General features: G+C 39.7%; 1 protein-coding gene across 8 annotated transcripts in view; it reads right to left on the bottom strand.

Annotated features, from left to right (window-relative positions):
- The window catches only part of SUDS3 (SDS3 homolog, SIN3A corepressor complex component), a 307,067-nt gene that overhangs the window by 148,875 nt on the left and 138,630 nt on the right, over positions 1-19,562 (bottom strand). For all 8 annotated transcript variants that reach the window (XR_005016172.1, XR_005016173.1, XM_036823065.1 and 5 more), the window contains one exon: positions 4,868-4,933. Coding sequence is in view for 5 of the 8 variants with exons in the window: in XM_036823065.1 (XP_036678960.1) it covers positions 4,868-4,933 (66 nt within the window). In the remaining 3 variants the exon portion in view is untranslated. Of the gene's footprint in view, positions 1-4,867; positions 4,934-19,562 lie in introns of those variants that run through there.

Genomic DNA, 19,562 nt, shown 5'->3' on the forward strand with positions numbered 1-19,562 from the left:
GGGTGCTTTGACAGGTACACCATGAGTGAGCAGAGAACACAGATGTGCAGAGAGAAGCAGGGAGTGGAGTGGTCATGGCGAGAAGTGGAAGAGAAAGACCGTGCAGCTCCATGAGGAAAGGGGGGGGCGGGACTTCCCTCCCTGGCTTTTTGTTTCTATCCTTGAGGAGAGAGTCAATCTTGGTAAAAGACATTTAAAGAGGCTCGATACTGATCCCAAATTTTCATAGCAAACTGGGGGGAAGAAAAAGGGTTTGAGTTGGAAATTTATCTTGAAAAATGAAACTAAAGCTTATCAACCTAACAAAATTTAGGTTACCATTTCAACAACACATGAATTCTTATGAAGAACAAAAAGTAAATTAAGTAGTAAGGATTTTTTTGGGGTAATTTTTCTGACAAAATCCTTCACTTCAGCTTTGGCTTTCATAGCATGATAGCAAAAAGGTCATTTAAAAAAATATTCAAGGGCTTCACCAATTTTTCCTAAAGCCTTCTTGAATCTTTTGATATTTAAATCTTTCTCTTTTGAAGTGCTCACCGTGTCACTTTCCTTGTCATTTTTTTTTCTTCAACTGTTAACTCTTTGGGGGGAGGGATGTTCGAAACATTGAATAACCGATATGACAGCATGGAATGATCAACAGTCACCACAACAGCCAGCGTGGCTGAATCTGTGGGTTCTGGCTGGGTATCAGTACTGATTGTTCTAAGACCACCAGACTCCCAGGGGTTGTCTGTGATTTTTCTGTTCTTTAAGCATGTTTCATCAACTTCATGGAATCCTGCGCTTTGGGCAAGATTTCCAATCAAACATTTGCAGTTGGATTACACTGCATATGCACCAGGGTCAGACAGTCAGTGAGAGGCTGATTCTCTTTGATAGGACTCATTTGCTATAAGAAACAGCAATCCCTCCCAGGACATGTGATGGGCACTCAAAATTCAGGGGGTCCTTCAGAGAGACTAAGCCACAAGGAAGCTGATGTGGTAGAAAAGGATTCATGCTAATATTAATCATTAAAATTTTTAACAATTGATGTTGTATAATTACTGAAAGAGCTGGAGGACAACTTTTACGTCTCTACACAACTCCATCATCTCCAGGACTCAGATGATAAATACTCAAAAACAAAGACCTCCTGAGTTTTGTTTGTGAACTAGCTTGCATGGATTGCCCTTTCTTTCAGGCAATAAGTCTTGCCAAAGACAGTCAGGATTTATGCATAGGGTCACCAGATGGTTTCGACAGAAATATCAGAACCACTTGGAAAAAATACGATGACCATGAATGGGTCTGATATTTTCTGAATTTGTTTCCTAAGTGAAATACTCAAATATCAGCCTACATGGTTCAAACTGGAAATCCTATTTATAAAATTCAGGACAGATCCCTTACACAACTGTAGTCTTTAGCCCACCCATTCAGAGAGGTATGGGGCTTCCCTTGCTAATCATGGGACAGAAAACAGAGTAAACACAGAAAAGGGAAAGGAGCAGCTGAATCGATGAATTCTCCATCTCGTCTCTTTGCTGAGGCTTTGGAGTTCTGATCCTCAGACTTAGGGGGCAGGGCTGGGGTGGTTACAGGTCACTGGATATCTTCCTGGCCTCAATTTTGAGGAACAACAGCAATTATTTCATGTTCTGCAATGCTAATTAACTCGAATCAGTCAAAGGCTTGCCCAGATAAGAAACAGTTCTGAAAACAGACTTGTGAATTCTGCAGACTATGAACTTTCCTTAATTAACATGTTAACATACATCCTTCCCATGCCTCAAGTCAAAGCTTTTTCAATCTTGGGAATAGAAAAGCAAGAGCATCTGAAGCTAGCAATCATTGGCTCTCAAGAGTCTAGCAGTACAAAGCTGCAGTTCTACAGCCTGACAGGTGTGGATGTAAATCTTAGCTCTGGTACTTGCTAACTGCGTGACCTTGGGTAAGTCATTTAACTTGTGTGTGCCTCAGTTTTCCAATCTGTAAAATGAGGAAAATAATAGTATCTACCTCATGGGGTTGTTGTATTAAGTATAAATGTTTTCAAGACCTAACACATAATGAACGTCTAAAAATTATTATGAATCTGACCCAGTGGGTAGACAATCTAGATTTTTTTCCCCTACTGGGCCATTATTCTTCCTTGTAGTAACAGCCCCTTGGGTTTCCTTGGAGTAACCACCCCTTCTCTGCTCAGGGTGGTTCAAGAGGGACTAAATTCACCCCAACTCCAGGGCTGAAACTATGTATTAGTTTGCTAGTGCTTCACAGACTGGGTAACTTAAACAACAAAAATTTCTCACAGTTCTGGAGGCTAAAGGTCTGAGATCAAGGCGTTGGCAGGGTTAATTTCTTCTGAGGCCTCTTTCCTTGGCTTGCAGACGGTCATCTTCTCCCTGTGTCTTCACATGGTCTTCCCTCTGTATGTGTCTGTGTCCTAATTTCCTCTTCTTGTGAGGACACCAGTCATATTGGATTAGGGCCCAACCAAATGACCTAATTTTACCTTAATTACCTCTTTAAAGACCCTATCTCCAAAATATAGTCACATTATGAGATACTGGGGGGTTAGGACTTCAACATATGAATCTGGGGGAGACAAAACTCAGCCCATAAAAATTTGTGACCCAGATCTGGCCAAAATATTTCCCTTCCCCTGGTCAGAGTGATTGATTCAATCCAAGACATTTTTTAAAAACTTAAGTACAGAGAATTTCTTCATTTGCAAGATTGTGTGTTGCAAAAAAAAAGTGTGGAATGGAACTGCTGGGGTCACCATACGGAAAAGACCAATATAGAAGAAAACATAACAGAGAGATGGAAAGAGAGAGACAGTCCTGATGTCATCATTTGAGCCCCTGGAGCCAGCTGAGCCTGAAGCTCGAATGACAGTTCATTCATATAATTCACTAAACATCCCCTTTTGTGACTTTAGCCACTTCGAACTGGGTTTCTGTCACTTCCAACCAAAGAAGTCTTGCCTAGCATAGCCCCTACTTAGTTATTAAGCAGCTTGTAGATCCCAAAGAAACAGAAAGAAAAGGAGAGGATCGAGAGAGAGGACTGCAAAGTGGAAGGAATATTTACAGAAAAAACTAGGTAGGAATCATGAGCATATATTACAGAGGACGGGGTAGATTTAAGAACAGATGTGTATTCCTTTCAGCCTAATGTAATAAATTTGACTGCACAGTACTTGAGGCAAGTAGTTCTTCACTAAACCACAGTCTTCTGAGAGGCAGTAATAGTATCTTGTTCAGATGCAATGTATCCCAAGTGCCTAGGTGCTCAAAAATATTTGTGGATTTGAATGAGCTTACTAAGAAATCTTTTGCATTTTATGATTTAACATAGACACCCTTTAAATAATGAATTTGCCATAGCATTATATTTGCAAACTCCCAGTGCACTCACTGTTGGAGAATTACACTGATAATCACACAGTTGTCGAGTATTAATTTTAATGAGGCCTAATAACTCAAAGAGGAAACTTTCAAGTGCATCCTCTCACCATTAGCTGACCTGTAACTGGCCCCTTCTTTACCCGTAAATCGCATTATAATTCTCTTTTGCAATCTGGAACTGCTTTGCTTGGGACCCATTACAGCCCCTCGTGAAAGAGGTTTGGGTGGGAGAAGGGAAGAAGGTATGTTTACGACATTGGACAGCAGCAGGGAGTGAGAAGAGTCTGGCCTCCTCTACTTGGCTAACGGCACTGGAGAAGAACCCTGAACTTGGGAGATGCTAAGTTTCTATCAAGCTGGTGGTTACCTGCCCATCCTCCCCTCTAGAGAGAGATTATTCCTTACCCTGGAAGGTAAGTAAATGTCTCTGGAATATGGGGCTTGCTGTAGGTTTACTGCCCTACAAAGGTAAGCAAATATCCTCCAGGAAGAGAAGGGAACTTTCTTATCTTGGAATGTCTCCTGGGAGAGAGAGTTTCTCTATCTTCAGCTTGCTATTCAATCAGCCTTGAACGAAACTTATCAGTGTCCGTTCCCGGGAAGGCCCAGACCATACAAGAACCCAGTGAATCCAGGGAGAACTCTCTCCCAACAGACATGTGCGGAGGTGACGATGACACAGGATGGAAGGAATCCCTGGATCCCTGAATCACCAGATGGAGGAGAGCCTTTGCCAACTCACACGAGGCTTTATCTGAGCAAAAAATAAACTTTTGTGATGTTCGACCGCTGAGATTTCAGGTCTTGTCTACTGTGGCAGCTAGCATTAATAATCCTAACAAAGATGACTTTAACATACATTGAACAAATTATACTTGTATGAGAAATAAGAGAGCTAGAAAATATACAGTAAACTGCAAATGACAAGGATGGGGTGGGATTTGGGAGAGGGTAGAAGATTATGAAGAAGTTGTCACCTTACTAGCGACAGTGTGAAAGGAAACAGAATTTGAGAGACAAGCCACAGCCGTCCAGGACCACATCCCCCCCACCGGCTCAGCATATCCAAGTGTAATCAGCCCTCCTCAGTCATGAGCATCCATACTGGAGCAAAAGCCGAGGATGACTTTCACACCAGTTTAGACATTTCCAGATCATCCTAAGCTCAATTACAGCTAAACCAATAACATGCCCCAAACATCATCATTGGAAAATCACCAACCAGGCCTGCTAATTGTATCTGCGGCCTCTTCACCATATTAGTAAAGCAATAAGTGCAGCATGATCTTCCCACGGGATAACTATTCACAAGGCCAATTTCCTTAGGAGGAGACTTTCATATTGCACCAGCTTGGAACGAATGCGTCTCGGGAAATCAACTGTCAGATCAATAACATTTGCAACCAGAAAATATTTGGAGCAAACAGTGGAGTACAGCCTGCAGTTGAGACCGATGTGATCCTTACCTGACACTTTCAAGCTGTCGTGACTCAGAACCTTTGGGGTCAATTTGGAGATACTGTTCACATTCCCTGGCAAGACAAAAAGAAGCTTCATTATAAGACTTTGCAACTCTTTCCTGGGAAGCTCACCATATTATCACTAAACTGAAAAAAGCAAACAACATTACTAAGCTCCTTCTGTGTTCCAAGGTTGACGCCTTGAGCAGTGTACATAGAAATAAGTGGTCTTTATGGAAGTCCGGAAGGAGTTCAAATTCCAGATCTGAAGCTTCCTAAGGCAGTTTTCTTTACTTCTCTGAGTCTCAATTTTCAAATCTGCACAATAGAAATAATAATACCTATTTTCCAAAAGTGTTTCGATCATTGAAGAGAAGGTGTGTAAAGTGACCAGCGTAGTGCGTGGCACACAGTAGGTGCTCACTAAATAGTTATTGCTATGACTATAAGTACCTCTTTTTAATTGAACTTAACCAATGTTCATTAAATGAATTAATGTTCCCCCTCAACTGGACCATCTGAGGGAAATAAGGAGTTTACACAGTGATCTAGATTGACCTCCATAACCCTTCCACCCAAATATAAAAGGCATCTCATTTTGTTTTTGAAGTAACAGAAAGAAATTGTCAGTTTCTCTTCTTTATGCTTTTTTTTTTTTTTCAGGAAAAGCCCTTGATGTAACCTAGCATTCTACGAGTTTCAGATAAAGATTAAAAAGTCAATAAAAAAGGAAGAAAATACAAAAAGCATGGAAGAGTGAGAAGTATTTAACAATTCATAATGTTGGGGTTACTTCTGAATCAGGGAGGCCTGGGACTGAATTCTAGATTGAGTACTTAGCAAAGGTGTAGCTTGGGGAAAATAACATAATGTCTCTGAGCCATCGTTTACTCTATGCAAAATGGAAACACCATCCACTTCAAAGAGTTAAGGCAAACACTAAATAAGATGATAAAATTTTAATGACTGTTAGTTCTCGTCCCCTCCTTTTCATCTCCCATCATTATAAGGCTCAAATTAATTCGGTAAATGTGGATTAGGCACTGTGGTGGACACAGGGGATATGGTGGTAAACAAGACCAACAAGGTCACTGTCTTCACATTCCAGACCCCATTCTGGAGGAGAATAGATAAATTACTCAACCAACTCCACAAATCAATGGAAAAGTGCACTTGTAAGGAGCACTAGGAAGAAATTAAATAACATGTTAATGAGAATTTGCTAAGAGGACCTGGCTGAAATGTTAAGAAAGCCCTCTCTGAAGGAGGCCTCTCTTGCCCATTATGGGTTGTAAGCATATTTCCTAAGGGTGAGAGGCTGGAAAGTACCACTGAGAGAGTAAGCATGGGGCCAGATCATGCTGAGCCTCACAGGGTGAGCTACAGGGCCTCCACATCGCACAACCACAGGAGACACCAAGTACACTGAACACACAGCAGCCCTGGTAGGCAATATTCAGAAAGCAGAAACCACAAAGGACCAGAAGCATAAATAAAATATAAAGGGTGTAAGGGAAAGCATTCAGAAGAAAAAAAAAAAATCATGGAACTTCCCAGTGCAGCTGTGATGGAAGAACTGAGGCAGACCAATATTCCCAACAAGTATAACTAGAAAAGCTGGATAAAATATTTACAAACGTTCAAAAATTCTATTTGAGGGCTTCCTTGGTGGCACAGTGGTTAAGAATCCGCCTGCCAATGCAGGGAACACGGGTTCGAGCCCTGGTCCAGGAAGATCCCACATGCCACGGAGCAACTAAGCCCGTGCGCCACAACTACTGAGCCTGCGCTCTAGAGCCTGAGAGCCACAACTACTGAGCCCACATGCTGCAACTACTGAAGCCCGCACGCCTAGAGCCCGTGCTTCGCAATAAGAGAAGCCACCGCAATGAGAAGCCCGCGCACCGCAACAAAGAGTAAGCCCTGCTCGCCGCAACCAGAGAAAGCCTGCGTGCAGCAACGAAAACCCAAAAATAAATAAAATTAAAAAAAAAAATTAAGGCAGGAAAGGACAGGGGAAAGAAAACAAAAAGAAAAAAAATAGTAATATTGTAGTTATAAAATCAAATATATCAGTAATTGTATTACATGTTAATTGATTAAACACTCCAATTAATAGACCTAGCTTGTCAGAGTGCATTAGAACAAAACAGTTATATGCTGCTTATATGAGCTACACCATAAACATAAGGACACAGAAAGACTGAAAGTAAAAGAATGAAAAAACAAAAACAAAAAAACCACTAACCAAAAGAAAGGTGGTATAGTTAAGATATTATTAAGCCAAGTAATCCTAAAGTCAAGATGCATAACTAGAAATAAAGAGAAAATTTTCAATAAAAAGGTTAATTTGTGGCGATCGTATTGTAATGCATACAACTACTGGATCACTATGCTGTGCATCTGAAACTAACAGTGTTGTAGATCAATTATAGTTCAATTAAATTTTTTTTTTAATTAAAAAATTTTTTTTAAATTAATTTAAAATAAAGATAAATACAATCTGATTTTTTAAAAAAATAAGTATAGTGCTGAATTTCTTAGCAGTCACAGGTTTTCTAGCTTAATTCCACAGTGGTCAGAGAATCCTTGCTGAATAATTCCAATTCTTCTGTATTTTGACCATTCTATGTTTTGAATCATTTTATGATTGAATACTCTATATACCTTTGAAAATAATATGTATCCTTTCATTGTTTGGTATAGTGTCCTATAAAAAATAATATAAAATAAAATAGATTTTAAAAGGTTAATTTCACCAGGAAGAGATAGCAATTTTACATTCACATGCACATAATAGCATACTTTCAAAATACTCAAATCAAAAAACTAAGAAGAGGGAATTCCCTGGTGGTCCAGTGGTTAGGACTCCCTGCTTCCACTGCAGGGAGCACAGGTTCGATCCCTGGGTGGGGAACTAAGATCCCACAAGCCGCGCGGTGTGGCCAGTAAATAAATAAATAAAAAGAAAAGTGGAAAAATCCATAGTAATAGTTGAATATTTTAACAACCTCTCTCAGTAGCTAATAAAACAAGCAGACAAAAAAGTGGTAGGGGTATACAGATGTAAGCAACACAATTAATGAATTTGACTTATTTGGTATTAGAATGTTTAACAATAGATTGGACGCAGCTTTTTAAAAAAAAGGATTAATGAAACAGGAGAGAAGTCAGTATAAATCATCCACTGCACCAAGGATAGCTGTATATGGACACATTTTTTTCAAGCGCACATGGAACATTTACCTAAAATGGGTCATAAGATAAATTTAAATAAATTTCAAGGATTAATATTAATCAGAATATATATTCTAACTATAATGCATTTATGCTAGAAATCAACAATAACTTTAAAATCTTTTAAAACCTGCCTGGAAATTAAGAAAAAGTCACAAAGGAAAGTAGGAATATTTTGAAATGAATGATAATAAAAATAAGACATATCAAAAAGTATGGTAAGTAGCTAAACCTCTAGCTAGGCAAAAACTTACAGCTTTTTTTTTTTTCTTTTTTTCTTTTTTAATTTTTTGGCCATGCCTCGCAGCATGTGGGATCTTAGTTCCCCGACCAGGGATCGAACCTGTGCCCTCTGCAGTGTAAGCACAGAGTCTTAACCACTGGACCCCCAGGGAAGTCCCACAGCTTTAAGTGGCTATATTAGAAAACAAGATAGGATGGAATCAATGATATAAATATCCATCTCAAGAAGTTAGAAAAAGAACAACAAATCAAACTCAAAGTAGAAGGAAGAAAATAACAAAGAGAAAAGCAAAAAAATCAATGAAACAGAAAACAAACTTACAATAGAGAAAATCAACAAAGCCCAAAATTGGTTCTTTAAAAAGGCTAATAAAATTGATAAATGCCAATCAAGATCCTATGGGCATTGAAAAGATAACAATATAATTATAAACAACTTTATACCATTAGAATTTGACAATGTAGATGAAGTATGCAAATTAGAAAAACACACCTTACCAAAACTGACATAAGAAGAAATAAAATATCTGAATACTTCTATATCTATTAAAGAAATTGAATCTGTAATTAACATTCCCACAAAGAAATATCTAGATCCAGATATCAAATCCTTCCAAGCATTTAAACAAGACATAATACTGACCTTATACAACATCTACTAGGAAATATAAAAAAAAGAAACATTTCTCAATTCATTTTTTAAGGTCAACATAACCTTGAAACGAACACCTGGATACCAAAACCTGACAAGGAAACTATAAGAAAAAAAAGTACAGTCCAAACTCTCTCTCAGACCCAGATGCAAAACTCCCAAACAAAATATTATCAAATCAAATGCAGTTATACATAAAAAGGATGCTAGATCATGACCAAGTTTGGTTTATCCCAGGACTACAAAGTTGATTTCACATTGAAAAGAAATCACTATAATTGTCCACATTTATGGAACAAATGTCAAAAGAGAATACAGAATCATCTCAACAGAAAAAGAAAAGCATTTGAAAAAGTCAAATACCCATTTATGGTTTAATCTTAGCACACTAAGATACTTTTGATAAAGGGTAGCTACAAAAAACTAGCACCAACATCACATGTAATGGTGAAATATTGAAGATTTTCTCTATGAGGTTGGGAATGAGTTAGGGATACCTATTACACCACTTCTAACCCACCATGTCAGAAGTTCTGCAGACCAGCTGTTCAGCCCATGCTCTCTGGCAACTTCCTCTGCCACCCAGAGGTAGGCCACTCCTGTAGGTCAGGTGTGGCCCACATCTTCCTGTTTCTCCATCATTGGTGGACTGCGTATTTCTATGGGGCCCACACCTTCTCCAAAGAGCTCTGAATTTCAGCCTAGGCAGTGGGGATGGGGGCCCTTTTAAGTTTCCAAGCATCTTTATTTGTTCACTATCTCTTGGCCCCAGGGGTAGTAACAACTTACTGTAGTTGCTCCTGCTGTACCTCTTTGTCATCTTCTACCCTTTTAAATAATGATCCGCCTTTTTACTAGTCAACACATTTTTATATTAAATTTTCCCTATTCAAATTACTGGTCCAGCTTCCGTCTCTTCACTGGACCCTGACTGATACAAGACCTAAATAAATGCAAGAATAAATAATATTCATGGATTGGAAGACTCAACATTCTAAAGAAGTCATTCTCTCTAAGTTGAACTATAGATTTTAACAAAACCTCAGTCAAAATCCCAACAGGTTTCTTTTTGTTTGCATTGATATGCTAATTCCATAATGTATACGGAAATAAAAAGGGCCAAGAATATCCAAGATAATCTTGATGATGAACTAAGTTCGAAGATTTATACTTTCAGATATTAAAAACTATGATGAAGCTACAGTAATTAAGACAGTGGGGTAATGGTGCAAGGTAGATGAATAGATCAGTAGAAGAGAATACAGTCCAGAAACAGACTTATAATATATGGTTACTTGATTTATGACAAAGAGACCATTGCAGTGTGGTAGGGAAAGATACTATTTTTCAAAACTGGGGCTCAGTCAGTGGAAATCCACATGGAAAAAAGAAAGTATCTTGCTTCACACTATATATAAAATCAATTCCAGGGGGATGGTAGACCTTAAATGTAAGGATACAAAAATAAAGCTTCTGAAAGATAAACCTAGAATAAGCAAAGATTTTTTTCAACAGGACCTACAAAACACTGACTAATTTAAATGACTGATAAATTAGACTTCATTAAAATTAAGAACTTCTGTTCATTAAACTCATGAATAAGATACTGAGGAACTGCCAAACTGTTTTCCACAATATTTGCACCATTTTAAATCCCTGCCAGCAATGTATGTGTTCCAATTTCTCCACATTCTCTCCAACACTTGTTATTTTTCTTTCTTTTTTTAAATTATGGCCATCCTAATGGATATGAAGTGGTATCTCATCATGGTTTTGATTTGCATTTCTCTAATGACTCATAAAAAGGAATAAAGTACTAACATATACTACAACTTAGATAAACCTTGAAAACAGTGAGCTAAGTGAAAGAAGCCAGGCACAAAAGTCCACATATTATATGACTCCCCTTATACGAAATGTCCAAAATAGGCAAATCTATAGAGACCAAAAGTCAATTGGTGGTTACCAGAGGATAGGGAGAGACGGGAATTGGGACTGGCTGCTAATAGGTATAGGATTTCTTTTTGGAGTGACAGAAATGTTCTCGAATGAATAATGGTGATGTTGCACAACTCTGTAAATATACTAAAAACCACTGAATTGTATACTTTAAAGGGTGAACTTTATAATATGTGAATTATATCTCAATAAAGCTGCTATTTTTTTTTTTTTTTTTTTTAAAGCTGCTATTTTTAAAAGTATCTAGATATGAGCTCACTGCTCAGTCGACTTTGTCTGCTTGCTCTCACCTGATACTCATTGTCTGTAGATCCCTTAAATATATTTTGGTTATTTTGCTCCTTAGTAAATTACATGTGCTTATTCTTCTATAATAAATCAGTTTGCAAATGACCAAAGAGATTTTTTCTAAAAAACATAGGTCTTGCTTTTAAGAGAATTCTTTATGTGTCTGTGGATGTAAAATGATGTCTTAAATAATTGAAAATAGTTTTTAAATAATATTAACCAAAAAAAAAGGTGTGATGAAAACATTTAGTGGCGGTTAATCTGAAAAAAATAGGTTTTAAATCATAAAGTGGCACTTAATTGACCTGCAATAACTGGCTTGTTAAATCCCAATTAAATTATTATCTGAAGCTCTTTTTAAAAAAAGTAGAACTCCTAAAGATTTGCAGGAAAAAAATTAGTTAAGTCCAAGAAATAGCAATGAGAGTTGGATACTGAACCAATTGTTGAAGAAGCCTAGAAACTTTTGCATTACTCACTTGCCCAATGTTGTTTAATAAGAACTTACTGGGCCCTTGCTATACACTAGGCATTGTGCTGGATGCTGAAAGCACAGTGTGAAGCAAGGAGACAGGTGTCTACCCTCTTGGACCACACAGTCTAGCCAATGGCACTGCCCAATAGAAAGAGAATATCAGCCACATCTGTAATTTTAATTTTCCACTGGCTACATTAAAGAATTAAGAAGAAATAGTTGGAATCATTTTAATAATTTATTTAATTTACCCCACTATATCCCAAATATAATTTCAACATGTTACAATATAAAGAATTACAAATGATATATTTCACATTCTTTTCTTCATGCTAAGTCTTTGAAACCCAGTGTGTAATTCACACTTAAGGCACAATCTCAAGTCAGACTGGCCTCATTTCACATGCTCAGCAACACATAGGATGTGCCTAGTGGCTACCATGTTGGACAGTGCAGTTCTAGCTGTATTACTATCTCATTTTTGTTTTCTTTCTCTTTCATTCTATTTTCCCTAATGTTCTCAGTATGTCATTCAGACCCTGGCTTTGAGGTTAGAATTAATATGGAAAATAGGGCCTGTGTATGGAAAAGTACCTATTACCATAAAAACTTTACAATAAAAATAGCAGTACTGTCACATGATGTACTCATTTAATTGCCCTATATTTGGCATCTTGTTGGCTGCTGCATTGTTGGTACCAGGCACACAATAGGTGTCAAAAAATGCTTATTGAATGAGTACAAATCCTGTGAGTTTCCAAGTGGGAGGAATCCCTATAGCTGGAAGGGGATGAGAAGACTTCTTAAAGGATTTATTCATTCATTCAACAAATATTTTTTGACCAACCACTATGATGGGTTTGAACTGGGTCTAGATGCACCAACAGGACTAGAACAATGTAAGTAATCCTGACTAGATGGTTCACCATGTTGACCCAACCACTGCTTCATAGACTTCAGTCCTTTTTCAAGGACTTTAACAATTTTCACCAAAAACCACGGGCACTATTGTGTATCTCCTTAAATCGACTCACATCTTTTGACTTAGGAAAATTCTAACATATAAATTCAAGCATATAACATAAATGTAAAACCACTATCCCTTGCCATTATTAACAACAACTACAAAAAAATAAAAACAACATATCCAGTGCTATTAAATTCTCTAAAGGTACTGTTGCCCACTGGAGACTCTCAGGCAATGGCCTGGTTTCCTTCCTTGTTCAAAGGTAGATTAGCCAACACTAGAGAGGTGTTAGAAACATATTAGTACCTAACGAATACCGTCTCCCTGCCATAATCAGTAGGTAAGGCATTTGAAAAAAGAATAGCTATGTGTTTCAACTGTATGCAACGTTCAGTGCTGCCTAAAGTCATCCTGTGCGTAACCAGCAGTACACATACCACATTCTGTTCCAAGAACATGAACGGCTTCCAGAAGGAGACCAGGCAGGCGGCCTGTTTTATGATTCAGTGAACATGCCACACTTGCCTATAAGCCAGACTCTGGAAGACGTCATTACCTTTGAGGAACATCCTGTTTCCAAAGCAAGCATCCTCTCCTCCCCTGCAGTTGGAGGATACACCAATGTTCACAGTGCAGAATAGCCATAAACTATATTCCTAATGTGAAGTCTGGCTAGAGCTTGTTTTTAAGGGAAGCGATACGGTGTTTCGGTTCAAAGCCCAGGCTTTGGAGTCAGACACACCCAGATTGGCATCAGTCTCTGCATCTCTATGATGGCAGTCAGGTGACTTAACTTCGTTAAGTCTGTGCGCCTCGTATGTAAAATGGGAATAATAGCCCTTGCTTACAGAATTATTGTGAGGATTAAATAAGATGGTATGCCTGAAGTACCTGGCACAGTCCTGACAGTTAAAAAACATTCCAAAGTGTTTCTTGTTGCTGTTGTTGCAACTGCTGCTGTTATTCAGATGGAAATCCTTTTGTATCAACCAGAGAAGCAAAACCGCTAGGAGATAGATAGATAGACAGATAGATAGATAGATAGATAGATAGTAATGTACATATATACATACATACATATACACATATATTTTCATATATTTAAAAAATATTTTTACGTATAACATATTTTAAAATATATATCTCTACATAGTTATATATAAATATATGTAAAACAAAAGGGATTTGTTATAGGAAATTGGCTTTATGCTCTTGTGGGAGCTGATTAAACAGTCTCTGAAAGGCTGTTGTCTTCACATCTAATGCTGCAGCTTGATGTCCTCGGAATGGGCAGTTGGAAAGGGACGAGGGATGTAAGGTGGGGAGAGCAAGAACGTGCTGAAACACCATGAAACCCATGACCACTCCTGTTGCACCTCGTATAAGCGCTATGAGTGTCCTGAGGAAGCTGGGCCCTTAGTCACAGAGGTGAACACACACACCCAGCCCAGGAGTCAGAGGCACTGAAGCGGGAGCCACTGCAGGCCCCGCCGCTGCTCACGTTGCCCCCAGGATGATCAAGCAGATCAGCAAGAACACGCGTGAGCTACAAGTTGTCTGCTGCTCCCCTGTGGCCTCCAGAGCTCCCAAGAAGCGCCCTGGTGGCTCACCCTCATTGGAAACACACACGGAAAGGACTGTGGGGACTGCAGTTCATACTACTCACGTTGATGGATGCATTACAAAGCCACCACACCATCCAAAAACAAAAGAATTCCAGCGAAGGAACTTTCACACTAGAAGGAGTTTTCACAGAGGAGTGCCAAGGAATGTTACCTGCACCACTATGGAACAGTGTTTTGGGGCGTAACTGACATGAATCTTTCTCTCCCTCTCTTTCTCTGTCATGTATCATTCATGAATCTCTATGCACTGACACGGAAAGATCTCTGAGACCTCTTGTTAAGTGAAAAGAACTTGTCGTAAAGCAACATGCCTAAGAAAACCCCCCTGAGGTTAAACATGCACGTACACACACACACACACCAGAGAACAAAGCTGTGTGCGTGTACTTAGTGTATGTAAGTTCACAGAAGATGAAAGGCCCAGAACGACGATACATACGTGGCTTACGGTGTTCATTTCTGGAGAGGGCAGAAAACTGGGATGGTGGTGAAGGGGGTCTTTCCCTTTCCCAAATGACTGATCCACAAACATTTTATTTGGACTAAACAGGTTGGTTTATTTTTTAATCGTTGCCAACACTTAGAAATCACAAGATTTCACATAAAAATCTCCAGTCCTGGATTTTTTTTAATTACAAGTTCTGGTAACACTAGGCTCCCTCCCATGTGGCAACACTGGGCTGGAGCTGAGTGGTAGCTGATACCCTGGATGGAGCACAGGTGCTCCAGGTCCCCACAGTGGCCAAAATTTGCTGCCTGACCCATTGCCTTCCCATCTCTTCTTAACAGAACCCTGATGCTATTCATCTCATCTGCTGAGCAGCCACGTGTCCCAGGTGACCCTCCCCGCTCCTGGGTGCAGGTGTAAATCTTGATTGGCCTAAGTCAATTGCGGTGGGCACACGTCCCTGGCCAGGGACCTGCTTAGGCTTAGACATGTGATATAATCCTGGCCAAAGGGCCTGGGAGTGGGGCTTCTGGGAAATATTTCCCTTATCGATTACAAAAAACAAAACAAAACAAAAAAATATATACATATAAAAATCAACAGAGGAAGACACAGACTCAAATTCATTCACTGGAATGGCAATGTGGAAGAAAGTTGACTTTTTTTCCTGCTGCTGAATTAGCCACTCTGGAACTACCTCCCTCCAGAGTTCTCATGACACAACATAATTTTTTCCTGACATTTGAACCTCTCCCGGCATGGCTTTCTTTTACTCATAAACCGAAGCCTCCTAACTGATATAAACTTACTCTCAACCCTGCTTGGATCTCTGGGCATACAACTCATCTCTCCCCAGACATGCCACCAAGATCCTCATCTTCATGTCCTTATTCTGCTTTAAGCATCCTCCCCCATCCCCCCATCCTTAGATTCCTGGCTGGCAGATTCTTAGTCATCCCTAAAAGTCCAGGTTAATTATCACTTTTTCTCCTATAGCTTCCTCAATCTCCAGCTCCAGGCCAAATTAATTTCTCCTCTTCCATGTTCCCATAAATTGCTCCCAAAATTTCCATTTTTAGCACTTTCTTCCCAGAACTTTGTGAGTCTATCTTCCCAGCTGTATGCTACACATACACAAACTGTGTCCTAGTTCCTAGTTCCTAGATTCCTGGAAATCTGAATTCCCAGCAGAGGTTTACAGAATTCAATCAATGTCTTGGTCGTTGTCCGTGACCTCCAGCCTCCCCACCTGTTAAAGAATCCTGAGTAGGATTCAGTCTAAAGACAGAAAGAGGGATTCTAGGACCCTTTAGCCTCCTTCTGGCTCTGTGACAATTTTAAGACTCCCAGATCATAGGAAGCAGAATAATAGAAAACTATCTGAAGATTATGTTTGTTAAGGATCCAGAGAGCTACGTTCACTTATTTATTCATTTATCTCAATAAAGATTTGCTGTGCATTTACTACTCTGTGCCAGGCATTGTGCTAAGCACTAGGGTTACCATGGGAAACAAGACAATTGGCCAAGCCTTCATGAAACTCAACCCTTGGTGGGAAACAGAGACCCCCCCAAAAAAATCATGTGATAAATGCTATTAAAAGCTAGGGGCATATACCCAGAAGTGGGATTGCTGGACCATAAAGTAGTTCTATTCTTAATTTTTTGAGGAACCTCTATACTGTTTATCCATAATGGCTGCACCAATTAACACTCCCGCCAACAGTGCACAAAGAAAGGCACTTTTCATCCACATCCTCCCCAACACTTGTTATCGTTTGTCTTTCTTATAACAGCCATCCTAACAGGCGTGAGGTGATACCTCACTGTGGTTTTGATTTGCATTTCCCTGATGATTAGTGATGATGAACACCATTTCATATACCTGTTGGTTATTTGCATGTCTTCTTTTGAGAAATGTCTACTTGGGTCCTTTGGCCATTTTTTAATCAGGCGATTTGGTGTTTTGCTACTGATCTGTATGAGTTCCTTACATATTTTGAAATACTAATATCTTACCCAATATATGGTTTGCAAATAGTTTCTCCCATTCTGTAGGTTGTCTTTTCACTCTGCTGATTGTTTCCTTTGCTGTGCAGGAGCTTTTTAGTTTGATGCAATCTCACTTGTCTGTTTTGGCTTTTGTTGCCTGTGCTTCTGGTATCACATTCAAAATATCATTGCCTAGACATTAGCTTGATTATAGTGATTATTTCACAATGTACGTGACCATGAGCGCAAAGAAGAGTTGCTTAGCCCAAGCACGATAAGTCAAGAGATTGCTCCCAGAGGTATGTTATACAAGATAATAACTAAAGGTTGCAGAAAGGAGCTTGGAGAGTATTCCAGGTAGAGGGAAGAAAATGTGCAAAAAAAGCACAGAGGTGAGATAGAACATAAGAAGCTTTAAAAAGTTTGGTTTAGATAAAACACAGAGTGCAAAGGTGGCTGAGAAGGTAGCAAAAAGCCACATTGCAAAGCATATGGTGAAGCCATAGTAAAGCATTTGGTATTCATCCTGAAGGCAATGGGGAGCTATTTAAAGTTCTAGGCGGGAGAGTGGCACCGATTTTCCTATTAGCTCTCTCTAACTTGGTGTGGAGATACGTTTCAGTTAGCCTGGAGGCAGGAATACTAGTTACGTGGAAGAGGATGGTGGTGAAATATTTGAAGGTGGAAAGAACAGAAGCACACAGCACTTTCACCAGAATTTAGAACACTGCACAGCTGCAAGTCACTTCCCCAACCTGGGTAGACACACCGACACACATGCGTCTACACTCTAACGCTGGTGTTATTCAAGGAAAGTCTGAAGAACCTTACCACATGTTCCAAGGGGCAAAGACAGACAGAATTACATGATCAAATTGGGAAATACTGGGTTAACAAAGTGAAGCAGATGTCTTTACTGCAGGCCATCAGAAAACCTTTGATATGCAACTGTGAATTTGCTAAAAAGAAGATACAATACATGATGTTTTTCACGTGTAGTTGAACATGAACTGCTTCTCCTTCGGTCTTTCCCATCTCAGGAGATAGTACCTTAATCCACTGAGACCAAAACTCCTCTTTTTTCCTCACACAGCACAGCAAGTCCTGTGGGCTCAACTTTCAAAATAGATGCCAAGTGCAACCACTTGTAACCACGTCCACTGCTACCCTCTGGTTCAAACCACCATCTCTCACCTGGATCAACGCTTCCGAAATCAGCTCCAGGCTCCCACTCCTGCTCCCTACGGTCTATCCTCCGCACAGCAGCCAGAGTGATCCTTCCAAAATGTAAGTTGGATCACGTCATTTTCCTGCTTAAAACCGCCCAACAGCTTCCCATCTCATTCAGATGAACATTCAGATGCCTTATCGTGGCTCCCGGGCATTGTGAGATCCGGCCCTGCCCACCTCGCTGACCCTCTCCCCACTTCAGCCCCTGTGAGCCACATTCCTTTCTGCTGTTCCATGAACCCACCAAGCACATTCCCATCTCAGGGCTCTGCACTTGCCCACCCCTAAGGAACTGTTTCTTCTCATCATTCAGGTTGCCACAGACAGAGGGACTTGGACTCATTTGTTACCGTGTCCCCGTCATCCAGAATAGTGCTAGGCACATGGCAGGAGCTCAAAAAGTACTGAATGAATGAGTAAATTTGTATTTGAATGGCATGGCACCCAACGACTCACTATTCTGGAGCACATTTAGCTGGATTAATGTGATAAAATATCTGTCCTCTTGCCACTTCCCAGGTGAGAAGAAAAAACACAAAAACCCAAATAAATAAAAACAAGTCACCATTCTTCCCTTTGGTGTGCTGAAACTATTTCTTCACAACAGCTTCAGTTCATTTTACAGGGAGAAAAATGCACAGCCCAAATTCTGCAGGTTAATTCAAAGCTCCAGTATTAGCTGACATATGATGGATGCTATGTAACAGCCCTTGTCGGTCTTGTGTCTTTGGCACAAAGCTCTATAAATATTGGAGGGAAGGGACAGGAAGGGAGGAAGAACTGATCTATCAGGTCAAAAGGTCTTGCTTCTCACTGCCTGGAAAGTCCACTCCTTGGCCCCAATTGCTTCATGCCAATCCTCCGTATTTTCCAGGTGCCTTTGAAGATCCCAGCACTATGATAAGCCCAAAAGAACACAGAAGACAAAGCGCCTCAAGTTGGATCCTGCATCAACCAGAGGTTAAAAGCAAAATTCAAATCCCAACACAGTCTAATCGTAATCCAAGCACAGTCATCTCTCTCCTGTGAATGATCTCTTGCTAGTTTGGAAGCTTTGGACAGATTATATACATTTTGAGCCTCAATTTGTTTATCTGTAAAAGGGAGATATTAATCTTTGCCTCAAAAAGTCATTGCAAGAATTTAATACACACAAACATCAATGTGCTTAGCAGAATCTGGCACACCAAGTATCAAAATGATCCACTGTTAACATTAATAATATTATGGATGTTCAAAGTCTCAGTTTCCACACCTTCACCATTTTGTGTGGAGGGAGTTCATGGGTTTTTAATGATGATTAAATAAGTCGTTCTCAATCTTTGCTGCATCTTAGAATCACCTGGGGAGGTTTTAAAGCTCCTGACACTAGGCTGCCACCCCGACCCCAGTTACTCCCAATTACATTGTAATCTCTGAGGGTGGGGATCAGGTGTCAGTATTTTTTAGCTCCCTAGTGATTCCAATGTGCAGCCAAATTTGAGAACCATGGACTAAATTACTGAAATCACATTTGTAAGCACATGGTAGATGTTAAACAAATGTCCCTTTCTTCCACCCCTCCAATGACTCTGAGAGAATGAGTT

The sequence above is a fragment of the Balaenoptera musculus genome, chromosome 14, assembly GCF_009873245.2.
Source record: "Balaenoptera musculus isolate JJ_BM4_2016_0621 chromosome 14, mBalMus1.pri.v3, whole genome shotgun sequence".
Lineage (NCBI taxonomy): Eukaryota > Metazoa > Chordata > Mammalia > Artiodactyla > Balaenopteridae > Balaenoptera > Balaenoptera musculus.